Source organism: Moschus berezovskii, chromosome 18 (assembly GCF_049115385.1).
Source record: "Moschus berezovskii isolate FMDL1 chromosome 18, NW_MosBer_1.0, whole genome shotgun sequence".
Classification (NCBI taxonomy): domain Eukaryota; kingdom Metazoa; phylum Chordata; class Mammalia; order Artiodactyla; family Moschidae; genus Moschus; species Moschus berezovskii.
This window is the reverse complement of record NC_142477.1, coordinates 15,076,022-15,088,678: the sequence shown is the minus strand read 5'-3', so window position 1 is coordinate 15,088,678 and position 12,657 is coordinate 15,076,022. Positions and strand designations below refer to the sequence as shown.

At 46.9% G+C, this 12,657-nt stretch overlaps 1 protein-coding gene and 1 long non-coding RNA gene across 4 annotated transcripts in view; one reads left to right on the top strand and one right to left on the bottom strand.

The window, feature by feature from the left end:
- The window catches only part of LOC148774953 (uncharacterized), a 42,972-nt gene extending 35,427 nt beyond the window's left edge, over positions 1-7,545 (bottom strand). The window contains exons 1-2 of the long non-coding RNA XR_016035223.1: positions 7,174-7,545; positions 947-1,703 (exon numbers count right to left, since the gene is read on the bottom strand). This is a non-coding gene — a long non-coding RNA (uncharacterized LOC148774953). The remainder of the gene's footprint in view (positions 1-946; positions 1,704-7,173) is intronic.
- Positions 1-12,657, top strand: part of CTNND2 (catenin delta 2) — a 487,037-nt gene that overhangs the window by 347,880 nt on the left and 126,500 nt on the right. For all 3 annotated transcript variants that reach the window (XM_088827634.1, XM_088827633.1, XM_088827632.1), the window contains one exon: positions 905-1,090. In XM_088827634.1, the coding sequence (XP_088683760.1) occupies positions 905-1,090 (186 nt within the window). The remainder of the gene's footprint in view (positions 1-904; positions 1,091-12,657) is intronic.

Below are 12,657 nucleotides of genomic sequence, written 5' to 3'. Positions count from 1 at the left end.
TCCCCAGGTGGCTGCAGAACCTGGCTTGCCTGGAATAAGCCTGGTTTGCACTTCTTGCTCTGTATTCCTCCCAGAAAGTACCCTTGTTGTTCAGTCACTGAGTCGTGTCCAACTCTTTGTGACCCCATGGACTGCAGCACACCAGGCTCACCTGCCCCTCACTAAGAAAGTGCCCTGCTGCTGCTAAGTCACTTCTTGCTAAGTCACTTCGGTCGTCTCCGACTCTGTGTGACCCCACAGATGGCAGCCCACCAGGCTCTCCCGTCCCTGGGATTCTCCAGGCAAGAACACTGGAGTGGGTTGCCATTTCCTTCTCCAATGCATGAAAGTGAAAAGTGAAAGTGAAGTCACTCAGTCGTGTCTGACTACTAGCGACCCCATGGACTGCAGCCCACCAGGCCCCTCCGTCCATGGAATTTTCCAGGCAAGAGCACTGGAGTGGGGTGCCATTGCCTTCTCAGAGAAAGTGCCCTGGTAGATAGTAAATGTTAGTGTCATCCTCCCAGAGCTAACGCAAATCCAATTATCCTTGCTCTCAACGGTTCTGAGCCTTAGTCCCCAGATGGCTCTTGTCCATAAGTGGACGCCACCTGGGACCGCACCTGAATATGGGTTCTTTCTTGGTCACAAGTGAATTTCAGTCAACAACGATAGCTGTTTATCAGGAACTCTTATTGCTAAGTGGTTTCTTTGAGAGGAAGAAAGATCTTCAGACTTTTCCAAGCTTCTCTAAATTCTTTCCATTGTGGCTGTCAAGGGAGCCTTTAGGAGCCACGGTTAAATGCATCCAAAGAAAAAAATGTCTGTGTGAAGATGGATGGCTTTTGCGGGTGGAGGAGTACTGGTTAGTTTTTATTCATTCCTCATTTTTTGTTTTGTTTTGTTTTTTGTTTTTATTCTCCAGACCGTTGAAAACTGTGTGTGCATTTTAAGAAATCTTTCATACCGGCTGGCAGCAGAAACGTCTCAGGGACAGCACATGGGCACCGATGAGCTGGACGGGCTGCTCTGCGGTGAGGCCAATGGCAAAGATGCGGAGAGTTCCGGGTGCTGGGGAAAGAAGAAGAAGAAAAAGAAATCCCAAGATCAGGTGATATTGGTGACTCGCAGCTGCATGCAATTATCCCCTCCCCTAATTACAGCACGGTTGTTTTGTCTGTGTCTGCAGGTACAGAGCTCTGTGATTCTAGCACGCGGTCAAATCACTCATGCATCTGCACAGTTTTCCCTTGGGGATTTCACAGCTGAGTCAGGGGAGCATTAAATGATTCCCCTCATGTTCTCCAGCCAAGCCAAGATAAAGTGAAGTCATTCAGTCTTGTCCTCTGACTCTTTGTGACCCCATGGACTGTAGCCCACCAGGTTCCTCCGTCCATGGGATTTCCCAGGCAAGAATACTGGAATGGGTTGCCATTTCCTTCTCCAGGAGATCTTTCTGACCCAGGAATTGAAGTCGGGTCTCCCACATTGTAGGCAGACGCTTTACCGTCTGAGCCACCAGGAATCTCAAGCCAAGATAGGAAATTTCAAAAAGAGGAAGAGGCCCTCGAGTCCCGGGCAGGCTCTGAGTTGCCAGCTCACAGAATCGAGTCAGATGCAGCTGCAGATTCTTTTGTGTTGATTTACAAATCTATTGAGGTCTTCAGGCGGGCGCCTTGCAGGTGGAACAGTTGCACAGAATAGGTGTGGCCTGACGAGGGACGCTGAGGAGAGAGGCACTAAAACCCAACGTATTTTACAGCTCTTTGGGGAACTTTTGGATATGCAGTCTTGCACTTATTGTTGGGAAATGGAGTGATTCACAGCCCTTCCAAACAGAATGACATCAGAAGGGACAATTCTGATGAACTCAGAAAGCCGTCCAGCTGGAGAGACCTCTCCAAAATGTAATGACATTTACCTAGGTCAGCTGTAAGTCGGTTGGTTGCCCTGCAGTAAAGGCCCATGGGCTATGACTGTCAGCCTTGGCAGCATCAGAAAGGCCTCCACTCCTCTTCTGGGAGGCAGAACCCCTCACCCACCAGGCAGGCCCCCAAATAAGGGAGTAATGTGAAAAAGCACCCATCCTGTGGTTGCTGGAAACCCTTGTTACTGAGGTTTTTCCATCTCCTCTGACTCCAGATCCTCAGGGTCCTATGGACCCAAGATCTGAGTATACTCAGGAGTAGATGGCTGAGAAAGTAGAACGGAATCCCCAACATGCCTTCTTGCCAGGTTTTTAATCAAAATAAATATGCGAAAGTATCTGTTTAGATCACAGCATGCTATTTGCTAAACTATTTTTGAAATCGTTTTACTTTGAGTGAGTGTTAAAGGAACTATTTTATCAGGATTAATGGAAGTGCATCCTGAAATATAATTCCTACATGTAACCCAGATGTGTCAGCATTAGCATTTCTGTAGGCTCTGGTTCTCAAGCTATTTGCAGTCCCTGAGGGCTGCTCCAGGTCCTTCTACAGCTTCTGTAACTGTGTGTTCCTGTTTAAACTTACCTATCATTTAGGAGACACAGGCTCATTGCCTCTTTGACTGTGACCTTCCACTCTGAGAAGCAAACCCCCAATGCTGCTTTTTCTCCTGCCCTGGGTCAGTGCTCTGTGTCTTGCATCTCTCTCTGATTCACAGGAGCTTTTGCCTTTTGGGAGGATTGAATGGTGTATCTTTGAAAAAAAATATTTTTTTTCAATATTTATTTGTCTCCCTCGTGTCAGGCCTTAGTTGCAGCTCGAAGCCTCCAGAGCACAGGCTGAAGTTGCAGTGCACAAGCTTAGTTGCCTCGCAGCATGTGGGATCTTAGTTCCCCAACCAAGAATCAAACCCATGTGCCCTGCATTGCATGGCAGATTCCTAATCACTGGATCACCGGGGAAGTCCCTGAGCTGGGGTTCTTAATTCAACCACTTAGAACTCTCCCACTAGGGGAATGGACCAGTCGGCCAGCTCCTACCACGTACCAGGTGTTGTACGAAGAGATGTCAGGCACCTCAGTTATCCCACCTGGTACTTCTGGGCACCAGACCATGATGAGTTCTGAACATGTTAATTATAAAATAAGTTAAAGATGGTCAAACAAAGGTATATGGGTTCTTCTCTTGGGTTCCTTTGAGGCACTGTATATCATGGGGCCCAGTCCCTACACTGCTTTACCCTGGGAAGCAAGCTTAGTAAAGCCAGAAGGAAGAAAAGCCTACATGTGAGAGTATAGTGGTCTCCAGTCTGCCCTGTGGTCATTACCACCTGAGTCTCACATGCACCCTAATGACTCAGAACCTCTGGGATGGAGGGGCCCAGGCAACTTTGGAAATCCAATTTGTGAAAGTCCAATAATATGGCCTCCCAGGTGGCGTGGTGGTAAAGAATCATCCTGCCAATGGAGGAGATGCAAGAGACATGGGTTCAGTCCCTGGATCGGGAAGATCTCCTGGAGAAGGAAATGGCAGCCCATTCCAGTATTGTTGCCTGGGAAATCCCATGAACAAAGGAGCTTGGCAGGCTACAGTCCATGGGGTTACAAAACAGCCGGACACGACTAAGCACACATACACGGTAATATGATGTTAGGCTTGGCCAAGAGGAAAGAGAGGGAGGTGGGGGAAAAGGAGGGTGGAGAGAGAGGGAAAGAAGGAGAAAAAGAAAGAGAGTATGGGAGTGACGGAGGGAAAGAGAGAGAAGAAGGAAGGAAGGAAAAAGGAAAGGGAGAAAAACTTTAAGGTTAAATTCACTCTGACTTCCGGGTTTTCCCTCTAGTCTGTGGCTTGGGTTTTGAAGCACATTCCTCTAATGGCTTCCATGCCTGCACTGGTGTCCATTTAGTAAGATTCTGCCCTGACACCAAACCCTTTCCCCAACTCTGCTAAGGTGTGCAGATATAGCTGACAGGGGCCAGAGAAGCCAGGGGTCAGAATAGAACACTCATGGACATCACCCAAGATAGAGCCCTTCTTCCATGAGGTTAGCTGCTTCCATGAAACGTTATGGTGTGTGAATTCCCACCTTAGAATGCTGGACTTCACATTGTAATTTATGAGATCAGTGATTCTTTCCTAAGTTGAGGAAGCTTAAAATGATTAATAGAATCGTAACGATTTTTTCCAGAAGTCTAAATGAAAATCTGTACAGTTTGATTGTTCTTCTTACAGTATTCTTTTAAGGGGGCAGGGGATGACAAAGAATTTCTTTAAGAAAGTTTTGCAGAAACCATCATAAGTTAAAATACAAAGGAACTTTGTGGTTTATAAAGAGGCTTCAAAGTTACTTCAACCAAATGATAGTTTTTCAAAAGGTTTTCTTTCAAACTGTGCTCCTACATAATACAAAAATATTTTGAAGTGCCAGAAAATACAGTATCAAGTTTAATGAGGATGTAAATAGATAGAATTCTAGCTTTATGGCTATGTAAATGATCAGATATAATGCATTGTTTGGAATCTCTACTGCTCATAAAGTCAGGTTTTAAAGAATAGAAAGTGATTAGAGAAAGTGTGTAATAGAAAGTGAAGAAAAATGTAAAAGCAGGTGTGTATATAGACATAGATATATGTAGATAAAACCTGTCCAATTTAGTAAAACTATGGCATAGGCAAATATAAAATACATGCATGTACAACAATGTATGTTTCTAGAAAAAATGCAGTAACATCAACGGCAAAAGACACTGATGGACTCTTCTTGTACTTATGTATTTGTAAATTTTCTATGATGGGCATTACATTTGTGATCTTTTCAAATATTATTGAAAAAAATAAAATCCAAAAAGGCACTAACTGACCAAGTCAGTGTTTGTGCAAATTCATATGTTCTCTTAAATTTAAGATGCCTTAGAGAGGCACAAAGTGAAAGTGTTAGTTACTCAGCCCTGTCCAGCTCTGTGCAGCCCCATGGACTATAGCCCGCCAGGCTCCTCTGTCCATGAAATTCTTTAGACAAGAATACTGGAGTGGTTACCATTTCCTTCTCCTAGGGATCTTCCAGACCCAGAGATTGAACCAGTGTCTCCTGCCTTAGTAGGCAGGTTCTTTACCGCTGAACCACCAAGGAAGTCTTTGATGAATCATATTTTGGTCCAAAAGGATGTTGCAAATTCATTAATTTCTGACTTTGTGCTCAGTGCCTATTGCTAAATTATAAGAAATTGTTAGTTTCTCTGGAAACTCTTTGTAAGTAGAACTTCCCCCAAAGCAGTGTGTATGTCATGTGCCAAGAGACACATCTCACCCAGTAGGGTCCTCCCTGCCTCTGGCAGGATTTCCTGCCAGCAGCCTGGCACAGCGGGGCAGAGTGGCAGTCCTCTGAAGGCTGAGGTCCAGGGAAGTGTGTGTGCCTATTCGCTTCAGTCGTGTCCAACTCTGTGCAACCCTATGGACTGTAGCCCGCCAGGCTCCTCTGTCCATGAGATTCTCCAGGCAGTATTGGAGTGGGTTGCCATTCCCTTTTCCAGGGGATCTTCCCAACCCAGGGATCGAACCCAGGTTCTCTCCTGCATTGCAAACGGATTCTTGACCATCTAAGCCACCAGTAGGCAAAATTTTTCTACTTTTCCACCTTTTGTAAAAATAAGCATTTTTGTTTGTTTTTCCATTTGGGATATGGCCAAGGTTCCTGCGATGGTGTCCGGGGATCAGTGGTGCTCAAACATAGATTAGAGGTAACAGACAGCACTGGCAGCTGGCCAGAGCACACCTGAGCCTTCAAGGCCTGCCCTATGTGAACTTGAGTGAGTACCAAGAAATCCGCAGCGAAAAACAAGCAAGATCCCCTAGAACTCAGCATCTCTCTTCTGCTGATATCACCTGTGAGTGTTTTAGTTCACATGGACGTATATGTATCCACATGGGTAGGTATATAAACCTATCAGATTCAAAGAGGATTCTGGCCCAGCGTTTTTATATGATAGACATTCTCTCTCTCCTGATAATCTTTGTTTAGTTAGCTGAAGTCAATTTAAGAGTATCCAGTAAGTTCCCTACATACAAACAAATTCTGTTCTGAGAGCACATTCGTTCAGTCCAGTTTGCTCATAAATCCAGTTTGTTCGTAAGTCCAGCAAAGTTAGCCTAGACCTCCAACTAACACAATTGGCCGTACAACACTGAGCTATAACCGGTTTATAATGCTTTTCACACAAATAACACGTAAAAAGCAAACACAAAAATAAGTCATTTTTAATCCCATAATACAGTACTTTGAAAAGTACAGTAGTAGCAGTACAACAGCTGGCACACAGGGGCTGGGATCGAGTGCACAGGCAAGAAGAGTTGATGACCAGGGGACGGAAAGGAGGTGGGAGACTGTGAAAGTGAAGGAGCGGCAGCAATGGGAGCCAGAGGGCCAGCTGCAGTTGCACTCACTCCTGATGTGGTTGGGCTTGCAAACGCATATTCACATCTTCGAAAGTTCTTGTAAGTTCTACCAACTTGAAGGTTGGTAAATAGGGGACTTCCTGTATTATTAGTCTTTTTTATCTCTTTCCTAGGTTGTTGATGCCAAATGCATAGATTAGTGGTAAGTTTTACTTAATATATCAGCTTGATAGCCGCAAAAGCACTAGTAATGGGCTTCTGTGTGAAGCCTCTAAGACCCCTTACTTCTTCCATGTTAATACACATGTCTCAGTAGAAACCAGGGAGCTTCCCTGGTGGCTCAGACAGTAAAAGCATCTGCCTGCAATGTGGGAGACCCGGGTTCGATCCCTGGGTCGGGAAGATCCCCTGGAGAAGGAAATGGCAACCTACTCCAGTACTCTTGCCTGGAAAATTCCATGGATGGAGGAACCTTGTAGGCAATAGTCCATGGGGTTGCAAAGAATCGGACATGACTGAGTGACTTCACTTTCACATTCAGCAGAAACCTGGGCTTCCCAGGTGGCGCTAGTGGTAAAGAACCCGTCTGCCAATGCAGGAGACATAAGAGACACAGGTTCGATCCCTGGGTTGGGAAGATCACCTGGAGAAGGAAATGGCAACCCACTCCAGTATTCCTGCCTGGAGAATCCCATGGACAGAGAAGCCTGGTGGGCTGCTGTTCATGGGGTGGCACAGTTGGACACGACTGAGTAATTTAGCACGCACATAGCAGAAGCCCAAGGCCTTTCCCCCGCACACTTTCCTGGCCCATCACAACACCCCACAGGCCAGGCTCCCAGCTTCCACTCATGCTGCTCCTCTGTCCTCTTACCTCCTTCCCCTTTTGGAGAATCATCCTTCAAAACCAGGCAAAAGGCCACCTCCATGCTCTCAAGACTTCTACCAAAGATAAGTACATCACTCTCTAATCACATCGGCGTGGTTCTGTTTATCTCCTCCAAGGCTTTTCACATCATGAGTCATTTACAGCAGTGGGTCTCCTCGAGAGAGAGTTTCCTAAGGGGAAGGACTGTGCGGGCCTTCTTTCCGTCTGACTTCTGGCCCAAGGCCCAGCACCAGCTGTGCTGAGTGGCAGTCGATCTGTGGTCCAGAAGGGCCTCTAGCTCTTGCTGTGGGGCTGTTTCCGGTGGGTGTTCATAGCTGTGCCTGGTCCCTGCCTCCTCAGTGTTCTTCTCAGGGCACTGTGCTTTCCAGGGCCGCTGTGAGAAAGGAGTACTCCGTAGCTCTTATATTGATTGATTTTTGTGTCTCGCGGTGGGCACGAGTCCATAGCCTTTAAGTTTCCGTCTGTGACTCAAGCTACTCCTCAGCTTCTCATGACAGTGCTGTTTTATTTGTTTAAAACCTTTCATGTTGTATCAGAGTGTAGCCAATTAACAACGTTGTGACAGGCTCGGGTGGACAGCGAAGGGACTCAGTCATGCGTGTACATGTATCCATTCTCCCCAAACCTTCCCTTCTCTTCAGAGTGTTGCGTGCTCAGTCGCTTCTGTCGGTTGCAACTCTTTGCAACCCCATGCTCACCAGGCTTCTCTGTCCACGGGGTTTCTCCAGGCAAGAGTATCAGATATGGGTTGCCAGGCTCTGCTCCAGGGAATCTACCCAACCCAGGGATCGAACCTGGGTCTCGTATGTCTCTTGCATTGGCAGGTGGGTTCTTAACTGCTAGTGCCACCTGGGAAGCCCATCCAGGAGCAACGCCGCATTTTATTACATTCTGACTCTGTGCTCACCACCAAACCTCAAGAATGTTCTAGATCAGGATAATCATCTGAGCATTTACAATTCATGTCAACAAGCATGTCTGTCTGTATCTCAGAGTGCCCCTGGAGAAGCAGTACTTCAATCACGCCAGATGACAAAATGCTTAGTTCTGAAGGTGTCAGCATGTGACATCCATAAATGGGATTAGATGCCATGGAATCCCGTCCCCTGAAAGGTTTCCTTGGCATTTCAGGATGTTGTATCTGGGGTCACCTCAAGAACCTCAGCTGTACCCACTGTGCCACATGGATGCTGTTGGCTCAGGAGCGAGGCTCTGAGACTACACAGAGTTCTAAAGCACAAAAATGAATTTATTGCTGGTTTAAATCAGTATATTGGAATTTGAATTTTAAACTTCCCTGGTGGCTCAGACGATAAAGAATCTGCCTGCCATGAAGGAGACCCGGGTTCAATCCCGAGGTCAGGAGGATCCCCTGGAGAAGGGAATGGCAACCCACTCCAGTATTCCTGTCTGGAGAATCCCATGGACAGAGGAACCTGGTGGGCTACTGTCCATGGGGTCCAAAGAGTTGGACACCACTGAGAAGGCATGCATATCCACTGCAGACAGGGTTGCCCCTGATTCCCTGTATGCGGATGACTGGTGCTCCACTGAAGGGAAGAACAGGTGTGGGCACAGTGCCCACCCGGCCTCCCCTGCCTCGCTCTGCGTGCCACTGTCAACATGTTATCACTTGGCTCTGTGTGACCTCTCTCCTTGCCAATAAATAGTCATCTGCACCAGAAGCTGGAAAATGTTCGTCACTCAGCCATGTCCAACTCTGCGAACCCATGGATTGTAGCCTGCCAGGCTCCTCTGTCCATGAAAGTCTCCAGGCAAGAATACTGAAATGGATTGCCGTTTCCTACTCCACGGGATCTCCCCAACCCAGGGCTCAAACCCGTGTCTTGTGTATCTCCTGCATTGCAGGCAGATTCTTTATTGTCTGAGTCCTAGAATGTGGAAGGGCTACCAAGAATTCCAGTGTAGGGGTCCACCATTTTGTACGAACCAGTCTCTGATGATCAGGAAATTAGATTGCTTCCAAATTTTAACTAATGTAAACTGTAGTAAATGTTCATGTAGTTTTTTTTAATATAAATTTATTTATTTTAATTTGAGGCTAATTACTTTACAATATTGTATTGGTTTTGCCATACATCGACATGAATCCACCACAGGTGTACACGTGTTCATCCATGTAGTTTAAGTCTTGCCTGCATGCTTACCAGACCACCTGACCTGCCTCTTGAGAAACCTGTATGCAGGTCAGGAAGCAACAGAACTGGACATGGAACAACAGACTGGTTCCAAATAGGGAAAGGAGTACGTCAAGGTTGTATATTGTCACCCTGCTTATTTAACTTATATGCAGAGTACATCATGAGGAATGCTGGCCTGGAAGAAGCACAAGCTGGAATCAAGAATGCCGGGAGAAATATCAATAACCTCAGATATGCAGGTAACACCACCCTTATGGAAGAAAGTGAAGAGGAACTCAAAGGCCTCTTGATGAAAGTGAGAGTGAAAAGTTTGGCTTGAAGCTAAACATTCAGAAAGCAAAGATCATGGCATCTGATCCCATCACTTCATGGGAAATAGATGGGGAAACAGTGGAAACAGTGTCAGACTTTTATTTTTGGGGGCTCCAAAATCACTGCAGATGCTGATTGCAGCCATGAAATTAAAAGATGCTTACTCCTTGGAAGAAAAGCTATGACCAACCTAGATAGCATATTAAAAAGCAGAGACATTACTTTGCCAACCAAGGTCCATCTAGTCAAGGCTATGGTTTTTCCCGTGGTCATGTATGGATGTGAGAGTTGGACTGTGAAGAAAGCTGAGCGCCAAAGAATTGATGCTTTTGAACTGTGGTGCTGGAGAAGACTCTTGAGAGTCCCTTGGACTACAAGGAGATCCAACCAGTCCATTCTAAAGGAGATCAATCCTGGGTGTTCATTGGAAGGATTGATGTTGAAGCTGAAACTCCAATACTTTGGCCACCTCATGCGACAAGTTGACTCACTGGAAAAGACTCTGATGCTGGGAGGAATTGGGGGTAGGAGGAGAAGGGGACGACAGAGAATGAGATGGCTGGATGGCATCACCGACTCGATGGACATGAGTTTGAGTGAACTCCGGGCGTTGGTGATGGACAGGGAGGCCTGGCGTGCTGTGATTCATGGGGTCGCGGAGAGTTGGGCACGACTGAGCGACTGAACTGAACTGAACTGAACTGAACATGCGTAATCGCTTCTCAAGGATAAAATCTTGAAAGTGGAGCATTGAGACCAAAGACTGCTTCTGAGGTTTCGGGCACACAAGCCGAAAGTTGTCTCATCGCTCCGGATGCCAGCGGCAGTGTGAGCCCCTCGTGATTTGCTTTATCCTCACGTGACGGGTCTGCCCTTTGTGACATTCCTGATGCTCTTACGGCCTCGTTTCCTAGCATCCCAGGTTGTTTTTCTTCCTTCCAGGGGGCTTTCGTTCCCTCATCAGTAACCGTACTTCCCCGTTTGCGGCCAGTTCCTTTCCAGCCATCTGCTGATTTCAGCTGCCGCTTATCCCTCATGGTTGGTGGCAGTGTCGTCTCACTCAGCTGTCACCTCACCATATGCCAGGAGCTTGGTGACTCAAGGCGTGATATTTCATGTCCTCGAAGCACTAAATCGTTTGCGCCCATCAGGATCACAGCTCCGTGTTGTTGTCTGGTGACTGACCTTTGCCGCTCCCCATGAATGAGTGAGACGCTTCTCCTCCTTACACGCCTCCCGTATGAAACAGATCCCATCACCCAGAAATGCTGCTCTTCCGGTCTCCGTGACGTTACAGACTCAGCTCTCTATTTTTGGTGTCCCGTTTGGTTTGTATTTACACTTTATCATTCAGTACTCCACACCATCAATCAATACTCTGTCTTGCAGACTAGATCTGGGTGTCTCAGCCTCGACACTGTTCACACTAGAAGCTGGGGTGGTTCCCTGTTGTGAGGCTTCCCAAGTGGTTCAGTGGCAAAGAATCCACCTGCCAGTGCAGGAGTTGCAAGAGACGTGGTTTGGATCCCTGTGTCAGGAAGATCCCTTGGAGAAGGACATGGCAGCCCACTCCAGTATTCTTGCCTGGAGAATCCCACAGACAGAGGAGCCTGGAGGGCTACAGTCCATGGGGTTGCAAAGAGTCGGACACAGCTGAGCGACTGAGCACGCTGGCAGTTCCCTGTTATGGCACTCTCCTGGGCGCTGTGGGGTGTTTATCCGCATCCCTGGCTTCTCCCCAGTAGACACCAATCAGTTGCACCCCTTTTCCTACTTGTGACAACCAGAAGTGTCTCCAGACGTTGCCCGTTGTCCCCTTGGGTGTTAAAATCACCCCAGTTGAAAACCACTATATTAGACAGTCTTTGAGGGATGTATCACCAAAGATATAAACCGACAAGACTGCAGGACTACGTGAAGGAAGGTGGCAAGTCTGGGACAGAGCCCCTTGAAAAGGCAGGTAATGGGGTGAGTTATTCCTAAGTGTGAATGAGAAGTTAGGAGCAGAGTGAATTCAACGTGAGCTTGACTAGCGTTCCAGCTGGTTCTATCAGGATGACTTGGGGAAACGACAGGCAAGCCCAGTGATGTGGACCAGCCTTGACAAACTCCTCTGTGGGCACAGCGGCCACTTGATCCCATCTCTGGAGTCCACAGCATCACCAGCCTCCCTCCAGCCACCTCCTAAGGGGCGAGCATCCACAGGGGCACAGAGGTGAGTCAGCAAGGCTGTCCCTGAATCTCTTGTTCTGAAGCCTTGTTTGGGAAGCACCCTCGCCAATCTTGCCTTTAAGACAGGTTTCTAATCTCTCAAGCGCAAAACGCCCTGCATCTTTTACAAGGAGCGCCTGGAGACTGGTGTGCCGCGTGAAGACAAGTCACTGGCCATCGCTTCTGTCCACTCTTTCCACGGTCCAGCTGCCCTGTAATCATCCTCTTTAGAACATCTCCCAGGAGAAGTCAGATACCCGAGCCACCTGAGAAGAAATTTCTTCCCAAGAAATTCTTGGGAATTTCTTCAAAATGCTAAGAGTTTGTGTGCCGCAACTAAAGATCTGGCATGCTGCAGCTAAAAACAAGATTCTGCCTGCCACAACTGAAAGACCCCACATGCCGAAATAAAGATGAAAGATCACGCGTGCAGTAGCTGAGACCCAGTGTGGCCAAATAAATACTGAACAAACAAAAAACTCCAGCCGACTGTCAAAAGCCAAAAGAGAGATGATTTTCATGTTGACTCTGGGGAATTTTGAAGAAATTACACAATACACTACACTTCATGATAGAAGGAATAGCAGGCAATAAGATCATGTTATGAAAACGGTTTTCTTTAGGGATGGGAGAATTTCTGACCTTTTTATTTCTTCTTCTTTCTGTCATTGGCAGAGCTTCTTGAATCTGTGACTTAATGTCTTTTTAAGCTTTGTGAAACTCTCAGGCACCATATCTTCAAATATTGCTTCTGCCTAGTTCTTCCTATAGTCTCCTCTTGAAC